The 23746-nt window shown below is 42.3% G+C and overlaps 1 protein-coding gene across 2 annotated transcripts in view; it reads left to right on the top strand.

Annotated features, from left to right (window-relative positions):
- Positions 1-23746, top strand: part of LOC120843711 (long-chain-fatty-acid--CoA ligase 5) — a 183136-nt gene that overhangs the window by 113653 nt on the left and 45737 nt on the right. For both annotated transcript variants that reach the window (XM_042292462.1, XM_042292463.1), the window contains 11 exons: positions 1620-1789; positions 9112-9226; positions 9903-9970; positions 10098-10199; positions 12446-12545; positions 12893-13065; positions 14388-14420; positions 15039-15161; positions 15509-15586; positions 16575-16709; positions 19982-20064. In XM_042292462.1, the coding sequence (XP_042148396.1) occupies positions 1620-1789; positions 9112-9226; positions 9903-9970; positions 10098-10199; positions 12446-12545; positions 12893-13065; positions 14388-14420; positions 15039-15161; positions 15509-15586; positions 16575-16709; positions 19982-20064 (1180 nt within the window). The remainder of the gene's footprint in view (positions 1-1619; positions 1790-9111; positions 9227-9902; positions 9971-10097; positions 10200-12445; positions 12546-12892; positions 13066-14387; positions 14421-15038; positions 15162-15508; positions 15587-16574; positions 16710-19981; positions 20065-23746) is intronic.

Raw genomic sequence — 23746 nt, forward strand, 5'->3', positions numbered from 1 at the left:
GCCTTCCCCCCCCCCCCCCCCTTTCCCCCCAAAACGGAGTTCTGGATGCGCCCCTGGATCGTACGCTAGAGCTTCGCTTTACTAGCGGGAGTTCGTGCCGTCACTTCAAAACATGTATTGAGCACGCGCCGGGCGGGCGCGTGCTCAATTCACGTACGTGCCTGCGCATCGTACGTGCTTTGAGCGCCGCCAGTTTGGCCCAAATTGGCCCAAATGGCCGTCACCGGCTAAAACTTCGATACACTATTTTGCGAGTTGGCAGGCTTGAGAGATTTTGATATGGGCACGCACTTCCATTGCCCGAGCGCTCTATACTTCGTTTCACCTTGCGTCCGAGCGCGGCCGATATTATGAGCCAAAGGACCAATCAAACAGGGCAAAAAGCGCAACGTCATGGCGTGCTCTCTGCGCTTGATAGCGCTAGCCGGTGGAGGAGCACGTACAGAGAGACGGCGATTCCCGGCTAGTCCTATCAACGCTGTTGGATTGGCCCTTTGGCTCATAACATCGGCCGCGCTCGGACCGAAGCTGAAACGAAGTATAGCAATGCAGACATTCTTCCAAGTAAAACGCTCATGCTGCGCTAACGCGGATTTCATTCTAAAAGCTTCCCGCACTGATAGGTCAAATATAGTTTCGTTTTGTACGCAGATTTTTTTTTTTTTTTTTGTGACCGCTTAACGAGATTGCAAATTTTGCTGGTTTTGAAACCCTATGCTTGGCGTTTTTGTGAAAGAAGGTGCGTACATGAGAGCAGGCGAGCTAGTGACAAATCAACTTGTGTAATCTAAAAAAAAAATAAAAAAAAATAATAATCTTTTTTTTTTTTTTTTGAAGCAACGATGCAGCTTGGAATACATTTTTTTATTAGCCAAAGGACATATATATCTTACTCGTCTCCCGTCGCCTTTCACTTATTCCCGTCTCTGAAAGTTTCAAAACGGATTTTTGACAGTTCCGTATTGCTTCTCTGTCGAAGTTCTATCGACCGAATACTAACACGGGCACACACACATATGCGCGCGCACAAGACAGTTCATCAGTGGAGCGCTTGCCTCGCTCACAGGTAGGGTGCCACGCTTAAACTGCTCTCAAATTAACCAACCTCTTGTTGGTGTACCCCGGGGCTCGCTGAACTTTTCTGAAGCGTGTAAGCGAGGCTCGCGACACGGTTGTAAAACGATTCCGCAAGTAGGACGATATATATTTATATGTATATATCTTTTTATTTCAAGCAGTTAACTGCGGCGTGATAGCAGAGTGATAGCAGTGTCAATGAGAACGTTGACTTTTTCTCCGCTTGCTTGACGAGTGGAGGCGTCTCGGGTAGCGGAACTCGAGGAAGCTGTACCGCCACCGTTCTTGGCGATGTTTGTTTCGGAAGGAAAGTTGGGTGTCTTTCCCTTGTCGGGCGTCCCCTAGACGGCTGATGATACCGTCTCGCTCGTGCAGAGCTCTAATCGGATCGGCATCTCGGCGTCTCGGCTCCTGTTGACGGTGTCTTCTGTCAGTGACGCGCGGGAGCCCTTCTCTCCGCTCGGCCGACGCCGCGTCCTCTGCGTTGGCTCTGCCCAGAGTCCGAGTCGGGAGGATGATGTCGGCGGTGTCCTTTGTCGCAGGGCCGTCCCTGCTCGGCATGAACGAGTACCTGTCGTACGTGGGAGGCGTGCACGGAGTGGTGGCAGCGGCGGGCGCGGCGGCAGCCCTGGGTCTTACCTACATGTTCGGCCGATCGGCGACCCCCATCGAGCCCCTTGTCAGCCTGGACAACCAGAGCAGGCTCGTGTCGGTAAGTTTGTCTGTAGCGTACATCTAAAAACGTAAACTACATCTAAAAAGTACTTGAAGTAAAGTACAAAGCGTAGGAGAGGTAATGTATACTTTGAGTAAAGTAGTAGCCTGCACCGGGCGTGATGTACTTGAAACAAGGTACTGCAGTGTACTTTCAAAGTAAGGTACAAGTGCTTTTTAACACTATCTTTCATGATGCCCTTTCATTCGCCTATACCACTAGGGATCTCAAACATGCGGGCCGAGCTCAGCTATGACCGCCAGTGAATACTCCCTATACAAGTGCAAGCTCTCTGCTCAACAAGGCACCTCGGCTGCACAAACTCTTGCTCAACAGGAGCAACTGTCAAAGATAAAGCTATGAGGTTGGGCTTCTAGCTGTCAGTCAATACCTTTAAAATAAAGTATTTTTTTTACAATGCTGCTATAAGCATCGCCAGGAAAGCAATAATTGGCGTCTAAAGAAATATTTTTCTATGCCTGTTGAGCCTAGTGAATTGTGCGACAGGGCAATGATGGTGTGCTTGCTCTCGTTCTATTGAAAACTACGAGTACTGTGGTATGGTGGTGCTTTAAATATTTTTATAACATTAAAGGAGCGGTGCAACGATATTCAATTGGAATGTTTTTCACTTTACACGAGCTTACTGGCACTAGTGGGACTCAAGGATACTCGCACGCAACGCCACTGGCCAAGAAACGCCTTCGTTGCGGTGTAATTTCAAGTACAAAAGCGATCATTTTCATTCAATCTCTCCTTTGCAAATTTTGATGACGTAACGTGGGGACCGCAGTGCACCCCAAGTGACGATATTTGAATGCGGTTCATAGATTGGACCCGAGCATTGCGTGGGAACTCGATTTGGGCTCGTGATAATTACTAGCTCGAGAAGCATTCGGGTAGTGGCCCGTGTCCAATCTCTGCAACGACGACAATAGCCGAGCCATAACAATGTCTGGAACTCAGCGCGTGTCCTGTGCTTTGCCAACCCTAGCGCGTGGCTATGATCAACATTGGCGGCATATCATCGGCTCCAGATCACGTGGCCACTTGTTCTGGTTGCGAGTTGAGGGAGTGACCGGTGCTCGTTTTTCTTTTTTTCAGGAACTCCTATTGGGCGTGGGGTGACAAACGAACGCGTGTTTCATAGGTCATTAACGTGAGGGATCCGTTTTAAGTGGTATTTGCGCAAAGTACAAAAATTGTTGCATCGCCCCTTTAAGCGTGGGCCCACAGTAGTCGTGAAAGCTAAAGAGGGTAAATGATGAGCTTACAAAAAGCAGAAGGCACAAGCTTCTTGTCTATAGATCTCTTGGGTGTCGCTGGGACAGTCGGATGCTTTCCAACGTGAAACACAACTGTATGTTGTTTCTTCCTTTTTTCTTTGTCCGAAAACTGCCTAACATTCACCCCCCCCCCCCCCCCCCCCCCCCCCTTTTCCACTCTAGTCCACTCCCACCCCCTTGTTCCCGTTGGCCCTTGTCTTTCTGGGGTAGGCTATCTGGCCCCCACATTCGGATGAGTTTGAGACCCTGCCCTATACAATGGTTTTTTAACTGGTTTGCGTTGCCCCAGGAGTAATCGTGGGTGCCTCAGTTATTTTTGGAAATGGTGGTGAATCTTAGATAAAGTCGAGGGGCTTCAGGGTTCAAAATACATAATTCAGTAATATAAATATAACAAGTTCAAATTGGGAGAACGTACTTCGAAGTCGGGAGTTGTACTATACTTGGAAAGTACCAGAAAGAAGTACTTTTAGTGAGGTACCAGTACATACTCAAAGAATGTATAAGATCGGTCTATCCCGTGCTTCCTAGACAAGCCAAGCCAAAAGATCTGCTGCGAAACGTGCAGTGCCGAAAGGAATGCCGGGAACTCCAGTGTTGGGTAATGTACATCTAAAGGGCTGTTTATACTCTGACGTTGAGCGCAGTGAACGCAGCGTAGCGCAGAACGCGCGCCTTTCATTGGCCGGCAACCAGGAACTCGATATGTGCGACCAATCAGTATCTGTGCGCGCTGCGCTACGCCGCGCCCGTCGACGTTACGTTGGAGTATAAACGTACCTTAAAAAGTACTTGAAGCACGAAGTAAGTGAGAGGTTATGCACTTCAATTAAAGTAACAAGTAAACTGGGTGCAACGTACTTGAAGTAAACTGTTATAAATACAATGTACTTTCAAAGTAAAGTAAAAGTAATAAAGTAGAAAGTTAGGCTAGTTGGTTTCGGTTATACATGACAAATACACAGCGCAAAAGGAAAAAAAAGGGAAGAGATACACCCTTTTCCCTTTCTTTCCTTTTTGTCCTTTTGCGCTGTGTATTTCTCATTATGTATAAAGTAAAAGTATTTTTAACACTTTTATGATGCCCTTTCATTCCCCTATACAGTTTACTTTGATGAATTTAACTGAGACTGGGTAGGAGGAACATATATTAACAGTAGCAGAAAAAGAAACTGGGACAGACAATGTCTAACTCGGTTAAAATTTTTATTTAATTGCCCTCCTTATATACAGATCTTGAATGCCACCAAAGTGCAGAACAACCTGTTTCTCAAGAGCAGTTTTTTTAATTGGTATAATTGCTTTGCGTTAATTGAAGGTGCATGCATGAGTTATTTTCAGAAGTGGCAGTGAATAGTGAGTGAAGTCAAGTAGTCACAGCGTAGTCATTTTCAAAAATTGTGCCAAATTCAGAAGCCCCTCCGACTTCTGAATTTGGCGCTGCTTGCACTGGCTTGTACCCAAGGGGGTTAAATGTACTAGGGCACGATGTCAGCCCCGTAGCTTCCGCAAGCAATCCTCTCGGGGAGAAGTGTCCTCTCCTCTCCTCCTCGCTTGCCCTGACTGAGCGAGAAGTAGCGAGAGTTCGAAATACTGCGAGAAAGCCGCCCCCAGAACAAAGTGATGCCCATTGTCTGCTCGCATTTCTGGTGGGAATAGAATATCCCTCCCAGTATGTCTTCAAAGTTGACAAAGCCACATTTCGTGATACGAAGTTAACAAAACCAAATTTGGGGAATGTACCTTGAAGTCGGGAGTTGTACTTTTCTAGAAAAGTACAAAAAAAAAAAAAGTTCAGCCTTTCCACTTTCGTGAAGGAAAATCAGCGGCAGTGTACTCGATACACTGCCGCAACGTGTACGCGCCCGTTTCCCGCTTCTCGTCCGACACGCCGCCGATCCTCGATACATCTCCGGCGAACGTGACGCCAAACGGGTGATCCACGAACTTCATCCGGAACCAGGGGGGTAAAGGTGGGTGAGGAGGAGTGGCAAATCCCGTGCGCCGACATCCTGGGTCCCGAGTGAAAGATCGCGAAAGAGAACGACAGAACACGAGAGAAAGAAAGCAACGTTGCCATGGTAACGCGAAGAGTGAAAACTCTTAGCAATATAAAAAGTGATAATTTAACGTTGTAAACTAAATTATGAGCTATTCTAACGCTTATAAAAAGCAATAAACTCATTACGCTGCATTAACTTCCCTTCTGTCGGAATCTCGGAAATCTGGTGGTTGCGCAGTTTCGTATTCCTCAACTGCGCCCAGCTGCGCCCCACTGGCGAGGCCGGGTATATGGTTTAGTTTAGCGTTAACGCGAGGCCGTACATCTGCGCGCTTTTCAAAAAGAAAGCTTCGAAAGGAACGTGAATATCTTTCCACCGGTAAGTTCGTGAATTGTTGAAGTTCACGAAACTGCTCTGATGATGTAACCGTGTTTGGGACCCAGAAGGTCTGCCTGCATGATCCGCCGCTAGCGGCAGCCAGAATGTATGGGAAAATGGCGGACCTTTTCCTCTAGAGTTAGTATGTATGATCTCTATGTCCGGAACATCGCCGTCGCGCCCGGAAAATGTTCAGCCAGCGTAGAGTGCAGTCGTTGCCGTGCTGCCTCGCGCTTGCGCTTGGCCTCCGTGGCACGATCGTCATCCGTGGCGTTAGCCCGCCGGCGCCCTTTACATCGCTGATTCTGTTCTGGGCGGCGGCTTTCCAGGCGAGCGATGTGCTCTTCTTTGGTAAGGGAGTCTGAAGCGCGCGGCGGCTACGGACCCATTCGCGCTGCTGCGTACGTCGCCGCTCCTTCCGCAGCCAGTCTTCTTTCCCCGAAAGGGCGCGCGGCCGACCCATTCTAAGTCCAAACCGAGACTGATAAAAGCGCAGGAAACAGCGCGCAAAACAGACGAGGACGAAGAAACACACGTGATGAGCGCCACGCTCGTTACGTATGTTTCTTTTTTGTCGTCATCTGTTTTTCGCGCTGTTTCCTACGATGAATTGCCACCAACGCGCCGCCCAACTGTCCATTCTTCTATGATAGCTGTAGAGTTCCTGTATAGGCTCCCTACGGGAGCCAGAGTTGCGCATTTGTTTTCCCCGCGCCGCCACGCCGCTATTCGCCGAGATCCATCACGTGAGGAGCAAAGCATCCGTTGGCGTGCAAGAAAGCCACCTTTACGGTCGCTCCACCGACGTTTCTCTTGCCCCGGCGTATGTTTCCCTGCTTTCCGCCTCCTTTTCCTCCTCTCCTGTTTTCCATGCGCGGCGGCGCGCGCGGCGCCGCTATTCGCCAAATTTAGTCACGTGAGGAGCAAAGCATCCAGCTCGTGCGGGAAAGCCGGCGCTACGGCCACGCGCCGAGGCTGAATGCGCAACTCTGCTACCGTAGGTAGCTATACAGGAACTCTAGATAGCTGGAAAGGTTGGCGCCATCTCCGAGCGACGGAGGCAACCATACTGGTTATGTGCTTGCGGCCGTCGCTTATAGATGGCGGTAGATGTCGAGAGGCGTTTTTGTCGACAAGTGTTTTGTACCGGACACGATCCTCGGGAACCTAGTCCTTAACAGCTCCGCTGTAAATACAGCAGAGCTATTAAGTTGTTTTACAGCTCCGCTGCATAAGTTGTTTTACAGCTCCGCTGTAAAAACAACTTATGCACCACCTGCCCCCCCCCCCCCCCCCCCCCCCCCCTCCCCCCCCTGTATTTGCCACTGGTCGGCAGACACATAGCAAGTTCTACTGTACGGTTAATTTCTAGGTGGATTGCGGGAGAAATCTTGTGCAAACACAATAGAGCAGGAATGTGATTACTACCATCAAATTAGCACCATGAGATTTATTTGGTTCCTTCAAACATGTATGTACATAACCACTTCGGTTGTGTTCACAGGTCGGGTTTTTCACTTCCGCTCGAAATGATGGGCTACTGTTATATTTAGCTTGACTTTAAAGCATGAAGTCAAAACCTGACTCAACTCCATTATAGGAATCATATTTTGCAGGGTTTTAGTAATTTGATTTAGTAACTCAATTAGTTTGTGGTAAGCCTTCAGATGGGAACCAAGTTCTTTCAATTACACTGGAAGGGGTGCTCTTTCATGCACCATTTCTTCTTTTCCTCTCTTTTGACTTTATGAGATAGTTGCTGTACCTGGAGCTTACATTTGTGCTTTCATGTCCTACTCACAAATTGCAAAAAGCTTTGTGGGTGTGAACATGCGAGAGCACATGCATCGGCTCTCGTAGATTTTTGTTCGGCTTGGGGAAGAGGCTAGGGAATGAATTAAGTATGTGAATGATTTCTTTTTAGTCCAGCATAGTATAGCTCTAGTTTCTATGTATGCCACCAATCTTTTAAACTATAAAAGTATAAATATTGAAACTAATGTATTAAAATGTATTTTGAAGCTTTAACCAACAACAGCAGCTAGGTACTGAGATTTTTTTTTTTTTTTTTTAATTTTTTGTTAAGAGAAAATTACAATTAGTTTTCTTGGAAAAAAGTTGTTCAGTTTTCCTGCAATTTTGAGCACACATGAAATAGACTCCAATATGCTCAAATATGGTTTCCTCAGGAGTTAATATTTTTGTTTTATTGCTTTAACAAACAAAAATTTGAAGGAATTTGTTTGCTCTTTTTATAGCTCTGCAATTCAGAGATTAGAAAAATTCCCTCTTTATAGCCTTGGTGCCCCTTAAATCTTTTACCTCTTTGCAAGACAAGCTACTAGTGTATTTAAAACTGTTGACATTCCCCCGGGGAGTTTCAGTCAGGACAGCATTTGAGAGTCCCCATCTGATTGATGGCAATGTAAATATGTTGAGGTACTTTTCAAATGATAGATCCCCTGCTCTTTTATCACAAGTTGCAGAAGAGAAGAATGACTGTATACTGCTTGACTAAATACTTAACAAAGTTTTGATGAGTTAAAAGATGCTTATTCTTGCTGTGCTTTTGTTTTTACGTGATAAGATCTAGTTGTCAGGGCAATAAGGACCGCTTTTGTGCTGATTTTTTATGTGCTGGATGACTTTATTGTTTAACCTGAAATAGCAATATGCTGAACAATTTTTAAACAAAATTGGCAAAATGTAATTAGATTGGGCTTATGTTTTCTATATCTTGTCATGTTCTGACAATGCTCTTTAGTGTAAAAGCTGCAGTGTTTTAATGTACTTGAACTGCATGCTTGAGAAGTTATCCCCAATGTGGAAGGCCATATCCAGGTAGAGAGACTTGCACTTCTTGTGATATGGATCTAGCTGATATCTAAAGTGGGCTGTTATTTAGTTGCACTCTAAGATAAAAAAGTAAATCAATGTTGATTTTTTTCCTTTAAGATTTGTTTTATTTATACACAATTGCATTGTGTTGTACACTTAGTTAAATTAAAGAGCTGTAACTAGATTGTGCTCTTGTGTTCAGTATCTTATCTAGTTCTCATATTGCTGTCAAAAATAAAAGCTGGGATTTTTTTGCAGTGCTGTGGGTTTGAGCATATTTATCTCCAGTGTAGAAGCTTAATGTTTGAGATGCCATGTAGGAATGCTAACGCTTCCTGTGATATAGAGCTGGCTGATAACTAAAGTGGACTCTTATTAAGTTGCACACTAGAGCAAACAAATGGATCAAGGTTGGAACTTTTTTTTTGCTCCAAGTTTCTTTTTGCTTGTGCCCAATTACATTGTGCTGCTCCCTCAGTTTAAAAAAAAATTGGAGAGCAGTAACTAGATTGGGTTTTTGTTTTCAGTATCGTATCTGGTTCTTACATTGCTTTCCAAAGTAAAAGCTGGAATTTTTTGAAGTACTGTGCACTTAAGCACGTCAGTGTGGAGGCCTCATGTCTGGGACATCTTCTAGGAAAGCTAAAGCTTCCTACGATATAAAGCTAGCCGATAACTAAAAGGGGCTGTTATTTAGTTTCACATAGAAAAAAAATAAGCCATGGTTTTCACTTTTTTTTTTCATATAATTTTCTATTTACTAGCATCTAGCTGTGCTTCCCAATGTCCAACCCTGCTTATCCTTTCTCCCCAGGGTCTTGAAAGAATTAGGACGTCTCGTCTGTGCCACGATGGAAAGCATCTTGAGTACCTCTATGAAGACTGCAGGACATTGTTTGACGTCATGTACAGAGGAGCTCGGGTCTCAAGTAAGCGCATGTTTTATCTCTCCGTTTGAACTCCTCTTTTTCAAATTTGTTATCGCAGTCATATATTTTAATATTTTGACATGCTGAGCGTAAATGACAATTTAAAAAGGGCCCAGTGCTTGTTCCTTCACTGACTTGGCCTTGCTGATCACCTCCTACAACTAAGCTTGCTCCTTAGTTGTTGATTTTCATTGACTTTGTAGTGACCCTGCAATCAGTTGGGACCTTCTATTTTCTATGGCAATCCGCATCTTTTATGGTGCATACTACACAAATGTAAAATGTAAGATTAAACAAACAATTTTTTTTTTGTCAAACCTTAGGCTCACTTTAGTGTATTGAGCCTCATGAAGTGGAATGTGTGTATGCAGGTGATGGAATTGCAAAGCAGGAAAAACAGCCAAAATAAAAAGTAGAAAATAAATGTGCAAAACTGTGATTTCCAGCCTCCTCCTACAATGAAATCTTTGTTTGTAAATTCAATTTACTTTCAGCTTCTAACGCAATGCAAATATCAGGAAGTTGAATTTTTCTGACATGTTAGCATATGTTCCCAAAAATCAGTTCACTACATAGACAGAAATTACTCCAGAGTCTTTTTGAGTTGTTCCATTTTTTATAGATACAATGTCCATAGGTGTTGCGATATCCAATTAAATTTTTTCATTTTCTTCAGACAATGGGCCATGCATGGGCTGGAGAGTCCCCGGCTCTGGCGAATACAAGTGGATTCACTATAACCAGGTGAATACTAAGGCCAGATGGCTCCTATCCTATTCTATGTTTGTAATGAAAACTATACTTATTCCTCTTACTTTGCTTTGAAGTGTCCTTCAATTGCACAAACTTTCTTTTTGCGTTTGGGTTGCAGGTCCTCGAGAGGATTAAGTGTATCGCATGTGGTCTTGTCAAGTTGGGAGAGAAGCCCGGCCAACAGACATTCATTGGCCTGTACACACAAAACTGCGTTGAGGTAAGATGTCCTCTGGTTTCCTGAGAATGGGTATTAACTCTTTCAGTGCCATGACCCGCCTGGCTAAAATTGTAATATTGGGTTAATTGTTTGCCAAAGGTGCGAGTCGATAGCTCTCTAGACTTGGCTTGCATACCATAAAATACCGAGCAAGGGCCCACACAAAACTGAGATTCAAAAGCAAGAAAGCAAAAGGCGCACATGGTAGTGTAGGCTCTTGTTTGATCCAACAGAGGGGGGATATAAGAGCAGTACAGGGCTCTAAGCAAGTGCGACGCTCTCATCAAGTTTGCTTTGTGCTGGAGCTCTGGCCTTGAGCTTTAGCACATTTCACCGCCACACGCACAAAGTCTTTCCTTTTTGCACTGTCTTCTCGGAGAAGCAGCCACCACGGAGGTGCACCTCGGAAGACTGCTCGGGTGGGCGCTTGATATGTCCATTGCCTATACTTCAAATGTTTGTAAAGAAGGGAGTGGGTGCTTGTTGTGACATGGACACATACTTGGTATTTTACAGCACGTCAGAAGCAGTTTGGAAATTTAAGGGCTTGCACTTTGAACATCTGGTTTATTAGAGATGTAGACAAGCTGGCTTACAAGTTGCACAAGGCGGGCTAACGTGATGTCGAAATCCGAGACCGAGGAACGCAAAATGCTTTCACAACATTGAAAATTTACCAGCTTGCCCATATCTTTTCTGTTATGTCTGCAGTACGGTCAAGTTTTATTCATGTGGAAGCATTTTAATTTTATGCAGTTTATAGGCTCTTCCTTTGCTAGATTTCGATAGTTGTAGCATTTAAAAAGTTAGGGCCTTACAGTACATATTTTAGAACTTAAAGTATACTTATGGCTTATAGACATAAACTTAAAAATAGCAATAAGAAAATAAGACTTACAGCATGCAAAACTCTTAATACGACCTACTCTAGAGTATGCTTCGGTCGTTTGGGACCCCGCAACCAAAACAGACATAAACAGGCTTGAGAGAATACAAAAGAAGGCAGCGTGTTTTATAATTTCAAATTACAGATCAACGTCCTCTGCGACAGAAATGTTAAATGTTTGTGGACTTGAATCTTTAGCGGTTAGGAGAAAAATTGCTCGTTAAAGCTTTTGTTTCTTATTTATCATGGCCAAGTAAAGATCAACTGCGACATTTATCTTGGGAGCATTACCAACAGATTGGCTGGACTAAATCATTCGAAAGCATTGCAGTCATATATGGCCAGAATTGATGTTTTCAACTACATATTCATTTTTTGCAAATACGATTAACGATTGGAATAAGCTTCCCGAGCATATTGTAAATCACAACAATATTTTAATGTTTGAGGATGCTGTTAGACTCTTTTATTGTGTTTAAAACATAAGCATATCGCCTCGGTGTTATTTTTTCTTGTTTCACTGTCTTTGAAGTTAAGTATGTATATATCACGTGATTCTTTGAATGTTGTATTGAAGGTATGAGCTGTATTGTTTTGTTATATGTTGTTTCTCCCTGCCACGGCCCATGGGCCGGCAGTAGGTGTAAAAAAATTAAAGACGTTTATAACATTCTGGCTGTGTTCCAAATCTTACCCAACTGGATCAGAGTTACTCTGGCGGACTGTATTATGTGACAGCACAGATTGAAAAACGCTGGATACGGGTAGGTTTCAGAATGCCAAGGGTACAAAATCCTTACCCTGGAGTAAGATTGAGTAAATTTTGTAATACGGCCCCTGTAACGCCGAATTTGAGCGCAGCTCTTGAGGAGGAGGAAGGAAGGGTACTGAGTGGAGGGTATATCCGTCCTCACTCCTCCTCACCTCCTCATCCTCCCTGCTACTCCTCCCCTCATCCTTCGAGCTCTTCTCCTCCCTCCTCTTCCCCTCTTTCCTTCTCTTCCCCTCCTCCTCCTCCCTTCCTTTCTCCCTCCCCTCTTCCTGTTCTCCTCCCCCTTTTCCTCCTCGCCGTACGTTGCATCATGGGAAATGTCCCATAATGCACAGCGCGGGACATTCGTGACTTCACGAGGGTCCTGCACGGTGCATTATGGAACATTTCCCATAATGCACCGCATGATTACGCTGACGGCGACGCTGCTCAAGCCGGAAACTGGCGCCGAAGAGCTGCGCTTTGAAAAATAGTCATGTATAGCGTTTTTCAAAGGATTTATGTGTGGTGCAAACTTTTAAAGTGATATCTTGAGCTTGCGGCATTGCAGGAGATCCCATTAGCCTAAATATTGCGCTTTGCTTGCAGTGGATTATCACAGAACAGGCCTGCTACTACTTCTCCATGATCATTGTGCCACTGTATGACACTCTGGGAGCTCCTGCATGTGCTTTCATCATGAACCAAGGTATGTGTTAAAATATGTATTTTAACGTTGGTTTTTCACTGCAATGATGCAAAAAATCATGAATTTTTGTTTCTTAATATTCTCACACTTCAGCATTGAATGGTTTGCTATGTTAAACACATTTTTAGCATTATCACTAATTGGCAATTTTTTTATTTCATCTTGTGTTATTTTTTCAGATTATTTTCTCGCAAGTTTATACCATTTTGGAATTAACCCTCCGACAAGATGTCTAGTTTCAGATAGTGTGGGACCAGGCAGTCTTTCATGAATACGATGCTGGCATACCTTAGAATGGTTTCTCTGCAGATGTTATCTCACCCTGCTTTTCACTTGCATCCTTTCAGCTGACATTGAGACAGTCGTCTGTGATACTCAGGAGAAAGTTGAGTGCCTTCTAAAGCAAGCGTCACAAACACCCAAATTGAAGCGCATCGTCGTCATCAAGGACGTTTCCGAGGACGTCAAGCAGAAGGCCCAAGAGGCAAACATCATGCTCATGAAGTTCTCGGAACTCGAGGTTTGTACCAAAACTTTTTTTTATACATTTTATATATGAATTGCTGAACTAGTTTGAAGCAAGATTTTACAAATCTTGCTTCAAACTTAACAAAAAAAAAGAAAAAAAATTATAATTTTTTTTTCATTTTTCTTTTACATTTTTTGTTTGTTAATATGTTGCTGGCGGTATCTTGCACCGCCACAAGAGGGCTATAGGTACCGTCCATGGCAGCGTCGTGGTTTTTACTATTCATCTATCCGGTGGCCACGGACCCAAACCAATTCAAAGCCCATAGCCTTTGTTTGTGTGTTTGGCGGCGTACGTTGGTTCGGTGTGCTCAGACGTGGTTGGGCCTCTCTGTTTTGGCCAGTTTCGAAACAAGGAAGTGCAGCGTCTGTGTTCGTTGCACGTGTAATCGTGGCATTCCCCTGGTCATGGTGGCCTCGCGGCGCAATGGCGGGCTCCAGACCTCGAAAGAGGTACTTTAAGGTGTTCCTGAAGTTCTACATGTCGGAATTCCCGTGCTTCGTGCTGTCCAAAAAGGGAGTGAAGTTTGGATTCTGTAGAACGTGCACGTGTGATGTAAGCATTTCGCACGGTGGCATTAATACGTCGCTTTGCGTGAACGCCCCTCCCCCGCGCGGCCGCGGAAGTTTTACAAATTTAAAAGTCCACAGGTTTGCCGGTATGCGAATATATAAAAGCAGCACAGTTTTGCTTATGAATAGGAATGGAAAGAAAAATTATTTATTTTGAATATACTGCAAGCAGTGAGACCAAGCAGGTCAATAGGTATATGTTAGAAGTAAACACACCCTCTGCTATTACAAAGATTATCCAGAAAAGCACACACGTTTCCACTTCCAAACTTTAGCTATCTACTATACTAATTCTTAGAACAAGCTCATGTTCATAAATAGCAAGGGATATATGTCAGTTTTTGGTACATGCTCTAGGTATTTTATTGCAAAAAGGATTGATAAGTACTTCTCCTCTGGGGCCACAAAACCTTGGATGTGGCACGGAAAATTTTACAACTAATACCAGCACTGTACTCGAGGAAAACTTTTCTTGGCATTTCTGAGGAAAGCAGGAAAGCACAAGCACATTTTTAATCAGTGCTCGAAATGTGAGAGCATGCATGCCTGTACCTTTGATTGTACTCGGGGAGTTGTCCCCGAGTATAGTTTCATCACTGAAAAGTACCATTGACATAGCAATGACTTGAACTAAATAATTTGAGCAAGTCTCGAGGGAGACTTGAGCAGTTGTTTATTTCAGGAGGCAAGTTTTTTTTTTGTTGTCTGTTTAACTAAAAGTTTCAATCTCTTAAATTCCAGGAGCTTGGAGAGAAGAACTTCAGGCATCCTCTGGTGAGCTGGTTTTTGGTTTGGTATTTTTCCAAGTTAGGTTGAACTGATCTACTGTCCAGTGTCCTTTAAATATTTTCTATCAGTACTGATCTATAACTTTTTGTTAGGTACAAATTTAGTGAAAATAAAAAGGCAATTAGAGTGGTAAATTATTTAAAACTCTTGCTCCAACTGCTCTGCCTAATCACCACCGTATCCTCTTCTCCTTCTGCACCTAAGTGTTTGCATGTTCTAATATGCAATAATTAAAATTGTCCTGCTTGCTGAACTAAAATATCTGACTGACTGTGATTCCAGCAACATGGTATAATACTTCTGTTTTGAATCTTGGAAGGGAATGCATGAAACTAATGTTAATACATAAGTCCATCTGATAAGAAGTAGCAGGCACATACTTTACTCCTCTAATGTTACCATGAACAAAGGCAGTACTATTAGGTACCCTATGGTGTTATACTCCACTGACCCAGATAAAACATGCAATGCTGCTCAATTCAAAAAGCCATAAACACTGGGGTAGGCCTCACAAAAATCTCTGGGTTGTTAACCTCGGCTAGAAAGCTTGCAACTGGGGTATCTTCTTGGTCAAAGTTGACATAGTTCCTTTTTTCTTTAAAGCCTCCCCACACATCTGATTTGGCCACAGTGTGCTATACAAGTGGTACCACCGGTAACCCTAAGGGTGTGATGCTGACTCACCTCAACATCATCTCTGACCTCTCTGCTGTCATGTACCAATTGGTGAGTAATTAATTTCTCATAGCCTTGTGGATAGTTTGGACCATGCTTGAACAGAACCTTTTTGCAAGTTATCCATATGAACTGTCATTGCATTCACTCCACAAATATTTTTACTGCATGCCAGTGTTTGTTATCCCATGTGTAGTTCATGTTTTGTTGCAAGACGTAAAGTTATTCTGCGTTTTGTTGATGCACCTGTTGGCTGGCTGTCCACTCTGGTATTATAACTCGTATCTTATTCCTTCAATAGCTTTATTTGAAAACATTGGGTACCCTCACTGAATGTGGATATGCTTTAAATTTTTAGAGGAAATGTTTAAATTTTATTTGGAACTAATTTTTTGCAGGGTGACCTTGCCCCTAAAGGTGATGATGTGATGATGTCCTTTCTTCCTCTGGCACATATGCTAGAACGATGCTGCGAGGTATGTCTAATATACTTTTTTTTTAAAGTAGATTCACTGGAATTAATGCTGTTTTCAAGTTTACTTTGCCTAATGTACTCTAGTCTACAAGAATTACAGGAGTACGCTAAAGCTTTGCCTTTAAGAGTGGAATGTGATAGCTAAATATAAATTCCCGCTCGTTTCCAAGCTGTGCAAGCGTGTCTGCGTGGTTTAGTCGGGAGCGTGTCTGGCTCGCAACCGAAGGTTTGTAGGTTCAATCCCGCTTCGCCTAAAATTCTTTGAATTTTTTCTTTAAGGCAAATGAATCGCTTATCGACCAATCAAGTTTTTCCGGTTCCACTGATGCCGATGCCGCCTTTCCTGCGACTTAAACTCCTTAAAGCTATCACTTTAAGAACTTGTTCAGTCTTGCTTTTGTACAAAGCACTGCTGCAACAGTGTTCATTTGGCAAGAGCACCCTGTTCCTACTGTATGAGCATGTACCCTACTGCATGAGCACTAAGCAAAACAAATAACTTGCGGGGCTTGCCAACATAATACAGTAAGCTTTTTTTGCAGCATAAATAATCTTCAGCAGCCCTGTTTCTTCACACATATATCCTTTTCTTGCAAATCAATAATGCTTCAGTTAAAAAAAAAAAAAAAATTCTAACGGAGTCTATTTGACATGTCTGAAAACAGTGTTTCTTGAATGGGCACAATCTACAACTACCGGTTATCGCAGCTTTCTGTGAAGCTCAAAGATGCTGTGCATCAGTTGATCAGCCAGGGTTTTCGCTGACAGTCTAATGGTTTACAAGAGCCCTACATGCAGTTTCAGCTACTTGAGTGTACCCGTATCAGAAACCTTTTTTTGTGCTGAACTGGTCAGCCTCTCTCAAGGCAGATTCAAGTGGCTCTACAGTGTATATATTTTAAATACGCCTCAGGGTTATTATAATGCAGGTTTCAAACAGTAATGCCATAATCTTGCGATGGGAGCTTGACTTTGTACTCATTTTGCAGATGGCAATCTACATGATTGGTGGCAGGGTGGGCTTCTTCAGTGGAGACATCAAGGAGCTTGGGGAAGACATGAAAGCACTAAGGCCCACAATCAGTCCCACCGTTCCGCGTCTCCTGAACAGGATCCACGACAAAGTGAGTGCTGGCACATACTGCAAAGGGTGTGCACAAGCTGCGGCAGCACGGGTCCGAAAGTTTGCTCTAGTGTAGTTGTGGGGAGCATATTATACTTAGCGTTCTACATGTTGCTTGAGCTTTTGCTTTGTCTAAAAGCAGTGATGTGATTGCTGCACCAAAGTGTGCCAGAGTGCCTATCCTGCTGCATCCTGCTACATTTCACCCAAATATAAGAAATTGGCACCAACATTGCACCAAAATGTAATTTCGCTTTGCTGAAACTAACAGCTTGGGCCCCTCTGCACCGCTGGATTGACATGGTGGGTTTTTGCGAATTTTCGGAACTTTCGATAATTGCCAACAATAATGCAATATTCTATTCTATTTTCGTGTTGAATATCGGCAGTACTCGGGAGTTCTGCCACACTTCTCATACTTCATGGTTTGTTCATGCAAATTACTTATATCCGTTTAAGTGTGCTTCTCACTGCGCACCTGTGGATTGTGGAGGAGAAGCGGCCATGATGTTCACACGGCGCTTTTGCATGGCTTCCTTTGCCGCAGCACAGCTGCTTGGTAAGGGAAAGCACAGTCCTCGAGAGCGGTATAGTCCATGTGCACATGTCTGGTACTGGGAAAAAAAAAAAAAAGAAAAAGGAAGCTTCTGGGGATTTCTGATGTGACAACTTGCTCTGTAGTTAAATTGTCACAATGAAACCTCCACCAGCATGCAATATTCTGCAATATCCTGACAAGTAGCGTGCATCATTGGTCGTGACTTTGTTTTTCAATTTCGAGATTGAATGAAACTTGGTTCTACCAACACAATTTTTTTAACAACCTTGAACGTGTACCTAAATTGCACAATAGCTTTGATATTCTTTTTCTTTTTTTTTTTTTCAAATCCTGCTATTAGTTATTTTCACTATACTGGCTTTAACCTATATAACAGTGATGTCAATAAAACTTGAAAAAAAAAATAGCTTTGGCAGTGGAGGAATGGAAGGTAGTGAATTACCTTAATTAGTTCCGCTAGATTTTTTTAAAGTGATATGTATATATATATAGTGCCCACTTGCTGAATTTAGAATTCTCCCAAGTCAATACAAATAATTTTCCTTAACTGAATTGGGAATTGTAGCTTTGTTGCAGCCTTCAGCCTCTGGGCAATAAGGTTAGGTTTTGTTTCCAAACTAATTTATTCTAACACTATTTCAGTGTAACACAATTGGTTTTCCCTTTGATTTCATACCTAAACTTACCACTCGCAGATATTCCCGCTCTGTCCTTCGCCAATTAGCCGGTCTGTCAAAAGCAACTGCTGCAGTGAAGCTTGTTAAACAAAAAGGATAACTCTCGATGTAACATTCTTGTTGCTTTGTCTGGTGTTTTAATCACACAAAGCAGTTAGTAGTTAAGTGCTTGATTCAATTAAACTCTCCTGTGAAATGAATGCTTACCCAAAAAGGCATTGTTTCTACTAAGACAGTCTGCCACATGAATCTCAACATAATATTTACAGTGAAATGAGTAAGAACCAAGTGTAATATGGCTTTTCGTGTCTTTTTGCCAGTCGGGACCAATAATGCTCTTCGCTATCATTGTCTGTGAAAAACAGGAACCCATGTTACACATGCGTTAATTTTTCTTGTATCAGCATTAATATGGCAGAGCCCAGACCTAAGGTAATATTTGTTATAATAACTTTTGTTTAAAAAAAGAAGAAAAAAAAATTTAGGTTTGAGTCGTAGTATATATATATGGAAAACTTATAAAATTGGAGGCCTCAAGCATTCTTTATTTTTGTCTTTCAGTTGTAAAAGTACTTCGAAATAACTAGGCTTGAGTTTTTTTTATCAAACCTTGGTTGAGGTGCAACCCCACTGATTATTTTGCTTCTTTTTAATGACTAATGACTTCCTTTTTATGCTCTGTGCAATTGTTAATGAGGCGTTAAAATCATTATTGAACTAAATTAATGCTCAGAAAATATTGTAATCTGTAGTAGAGTGTTTATTATTCAGGTTTTAATGTGCTGAGAAACTGAGGAAGAGGAGGAGATGAGCTTGCGTGGGTATGTCGGGAACGTCGAGCTCTGGTTGGAATGAGTTGTGGCTAGACCTAACGCTAGCTTCTTTTCTCTTCACTGCACTCGTTGATGCGTCAAAGTGTGCAACGTCAGCGTCCTAGATTTGGCCTTCGCATTCGAACGCATTCGACAAGTCCAGTGGAAACAAAGGCAGTCTTTGCCTCCACTGCACTCGTCGAACGCAATAAAATGCGAAACACCGGCGTCTAGCATTTCACTCTCGCATTCCAGCGCGTTCGACAAAGGCAGCTAGCTTTAGGTCTACCCACTGATTATTCCTATCGGAGCTCAGGATTCGTGACATCCCAACGCACTCCCGTCTCCTCCAATCCCTCGGTTTCTCGGCGTGTAGATGCGAGTTTCAGAGCTAGAACCTTTTTGTTTCCTCTAGTTGTAATGTTACAGCTTCCACAATAATTTATTTGCACAGCCTGTGGGATACTTTCAAAAAGAGGCAAAAAAGGGCAAATAATTACCCATAAAAGACAAAATAAAGACAGACAGCCCATCTTAATAATAGTAACATGATTCACACAACACTGCAAAACTGAAGGCAGGGGGAGGCTTCACGCTTTCTGATGTTATGTGTCAAATATGTCTTGATTGTCGTTTTTCTGGAGACTCGAGCTCATAGCTTTGCAGCTCTTCTGGCTAATACGAATGCTGGTGCAGCCAGGATGCGTGTTCCATAGAAAGCTCGAACATTGAGAAACAAGAGAACAGCTAAAAATGTCAAATTAAAAAAAAAATGAAAAAAAAAAAAAATTCATACTGAAATAAAGTGCCACCTTACATGATTCAATACATTAATGTCCAAGTCTATGCCCATTTCCACTTCAAGAAAAAAGCAAGTTTTGCACATTGTTCATACATAGCACAAAGTAAGTAGTTCTTACGAGATTCGGTTCTTGGGAGAGAAAGCGATGCTTTTAGCAATTGGAACGTCTTGATATGATGACATATACATAATCTGAGATTCACCTACATATATCTTAATTATCCCCATAAAGGGGAAAATTAGTACTGCTCCACGAGGAGCTGGAATGGTTTTACTACTGTTCTTAGGGTGAAAACAGGCATAGATGACGACTGCAGAACCACCCGTCAGTTTAGAATCACTAAGTGAGGGTGTTATACTAGAAAGGTGTAGCAATGCCTAATATTGTAAGCAATTTTGTCTTTTTTCCTTTTTTTTTTTAAGGTGATCTCTGCATGCAGTGGCAGCTTGATGAAGCGAACACTCCTGAACATGGCCCTGAAGAGTAAAGCAGCAGAGCTTGAAAAGTAAGTTGCTTGCTTTAATAGACCTTAGTAACTGAAAAAAGTGCAGGCATTACAACTCCAATATGCTTGAGATGTTAACTTAGAACAGCAAGGCTGGTCCTTCCTTCAGGGGGCTACCACTCAGGCACGTAGCCAGGGGGGTGGCCCATGGGGCCCGGCCCCCCCCCCCCCCCCCAAAATCTTCCATTTTGCTGGGACCTCCTTTCCCCTTCCCCCTCATACAGCATTTTGTCATGGGCGGGCCCCCCGAAACAAAATCCTGGCTATGTGCCTGCTACCACTCTGATGTAATGAAGCACTAAAAATCAGTTTTGGCATTGTGTTTACAAAAATTTACCGGCACTGTTCATCTTGTCCAAAAATATTTTTTTCAATCAGGTCCTTATTTTGAAATAATTAATTTTAAGGTGTCGTAAAATGGGTCTGTTTATCTCTGCTAACTCAGAATAACCTGCTTAGACATTTTGCTGCTTTATGGAAGATATATTGCTTATTCTCAGCCAATCTTCATAATATTTTTTGTGTGTGTATAACAGTTGTATTGAATGTATAAATATGTTAATAGGGCACCAGTATTTTTAAATGAAAAAATTCAAAATTGTCATAAAAAAAACATGGGAACCAACCTAGAGCATTCATTTGTGGATACTGTAAATGACCTAATCTTTGCGTTTTTGCGAATTTCGCGAATTGCCTACATTTTGTGAAAAATAAGTTTCGTAAACAATTCCGGTAAAATATAAACACATTGCAATATAAAGTATTGAGATTCCACCACGTTGCGAAAATTAGAACCTGCGAATTATTCCAAAACTCCAGCTTTTGACCTAAATCGTTAAATATTGAGCTTGCAAAATATAAGTCGTTTACAGTATTTGGATTCTGTAAATCTTCTAGTTTGCAAAGATACATTTATTTTCTGATTTCAATGTATGAATTTTTTTTTTTCACATAACCTTGCATCAATTTTTAAGAATTTAGGAAAACATCAAATTGTTAGTGTAGAAATGTTGTGAAAATTTCACATTTTACAGGATCACAACTAAAAAAAGAAAAGCTCTAAAAGCAGTGCTTTAAAAGGAGTGTTTAGTTTCTACTCAGGAGTAGTTAAGCTGAAAATTATTGAGTATATTTTACAGGAAACAATTTTTCCTATAAAAGGACATTTTCACGAGAGAGATGAGCTGTTATTAGCCTCAAAAGTGATTACGTTTTCTAACTTTTTTTTTACTGCATAATTTATTTAAACGCTAGGATTTCCGAGGAAAATGTGACGGAGGGCCACGGAAACCATTACGAAATACAGTGGAACCTCGTCCATACATTCCCGGTTTTTGCTTTTTCCCGGCTTTTATGTTCAGAAGCACCAGTCCCACTGAGCTCCCACACTAACAGACTTATTATTTCCCTGCTTAGTGCGTTTGCTTTCCTGGTTCTCATGTCCAAAAAGCCGCCGACATGCCGTCGAAGGCGCCGGCCAATTCACGCGACAGACCGGTTCGCGGACAAATTGATTGCGTAACGGCACATACACAGATCGTCCGCCTCCCAAGTGTAGGGATGTCGCGAACCACCCTAGGTTCGATTTCGAAAGGTTTCAATATTTGCGAAGCGAACTAAGGTTCGATTTCGAAAAATTTCGATAGTTTTGTACCGACCGAGGTTCGATTTCGAAAAATTCGCAACTTTTGTCCACAGCGGAGCTTCGAATCCGAAAATTTCGAAGCTTTCACGGTTTCTAAAATTTTGAATTCGAATATTTCGAATATTTTTTTACTTCAGGATCGATAAATTCGAAGATTTCGAAATTCTTTGTAAAAAAATTTCGAAAACTTCGAACGCTTCGAATTTTTATAGACATGAAGTTCGAACAATTCGAAGATTTCGAATTTCTTTTGGCTTAAAGTTCGAAAAGTTCGAAAGTTTCGATTCTCTTTTAACGCTACATTAAAAAAAAAAAAAAAAAAAAAAAAACTTCGAAGATTTTGAATTTTTTTCTAATCCAAGTTTTCAAAGTTTGAAGTCCGATTTTCAAGTTTTTCTACAGTTTCAGTTTCAAATAACGTTTTCACGACTCACTTGTTTTCACAAAATCAAGTTTAGAAAAGTTAGGGTGTGATATCTAGATTCTGCGAAGTTGGTAAGGCAATTAAATGAGACGACGAGTGTCCCGGACATGCTAGAATATTTGCCAGTGCAGAATTGTGACCGCCAGCCCCCCGGGGGGGAAGGGGGGGGGGGGTCTTTATCACGCAGTAGTGATTGCACGAACACACTGTTTAACGAGACACATCCAGTTCGAAACGGCCAGGGGCGAGCAGGAGGTTGAGGCTCAGAAAAACCTTGAAGCGACCTGGCAAACTAGCTCGCCACCCCTTGCACGCTGGTAGTAATCCGATCCGGTGAAGTTTATAATTGTCCTGGAGGTTTATTTTCTGGGACGGAGGAATCGCCTCGCAAAAAGCACAAAAACCGACACAACTCGAGGTCGAGGAGCGTTCTACCATACAAGTGGCGTCGGAAGAGGAAAAACGGGGGGGGGGGGGGGGGGGGGGCTTCAGGCTTTTTCTCCCCTTTGCAGGTATTTCGGACTGTTAAAGAAAACAATACGGGGAAAGAGGGCGTGGTCGAGCTTATTTTAATCTGAAATTATTTATGCATATGTATAGCTACTGTCGCTCTTCACTGCATAAAAGGTTGCGTAGATGGTCACTGTTAGAAACTCGTTGTCAGAAGGCACTGCTCGTCACATGCTTAGTGCTTCGGAAGTTCAAAGCTGTCTTTTCGACCTAAACACCTGTGCCGATAGTAACAAAAGAAAAAAAAAAAAAAAGAATAAATGCGGGAATAAAAAGCAGGAGAAAAAAAAAAAACTATCAAGCATTCGTCGGAAGTGTTCTATTCGTGTATATTCAGAGGTTCAGAACTTCGAAACAAGTTTCTTTTACCAAAATGTGTACAGGCTAAAAGAAACACGTCCCAGGAACGTGAAGCGAAAAAAAAAAAGTTTTCTTTTAATGACGTGCTGAACTTGAACACTACTAGAAATCTTCTGCAATGAGTTAATTTATTCCTTAACGTGAAAAAGCAATAAATATATTATTTTGTATTCTGCAGATGGCAATGATATGTACTGTCTGTGGTGCTAATTTAAATGCGATACCTCAAACAACTTAGACGAAAATAAATATCAAGTTTAGGTCATAATTGCATGCAGATACATGTTTGGACATTTCTTCGAAACTCACGTTGAATAACAATAATCACATCTTAAGACGGCACTTACCTAGGCTATACATAGATCATTCTTAAAAAAGTATAACATATCTACCGTAAATAGCTCCGGCTGCAGCGTGCTTCAAATCTGGCACAAACGATAATCGTCAAAAACCCGTCGTCCGTCCTCGCCCCTTCGGGGATTTATTTCTTTAAACCTAAGCATGCCAGAACATTGAAATAAATGACATTGTCTTTCGTAAGGAACGCAGCACCGCGTGTAAAAGTTCGAGAAAAAAAAATTACGAATGTACCCCACTCCTTGAAATCAAATGAAACCGGCCGCCGGTCTTTCGAAGTTCGACGAACGTCGAACTTTTACCCTAAAAGTTCGAAGTTCGTCGAACTTCTGACTTTTCAAATTTCGAAAGTTCGAAACTTTTCGAATTTTCTTGATAAATAAGTT

This window comes from Ixodes scapularis, unplaced genomic scaffold (genome assembly GCF_016920785.2).
Source record: "Ixodes scapularis isolate PalLabHiFi unplaced genomic scaffold, ASM1692078v2 PGA_scaffold3__209_contigs__length_174095766, whole genome shotgun sequence".
Classification (NCBI taxonomy): Eukaryota; Metazoa; Arthropoda; class Arachnida; order Ixodida; family Ixodidae; genus Ixodes; species Ixodes scapularis.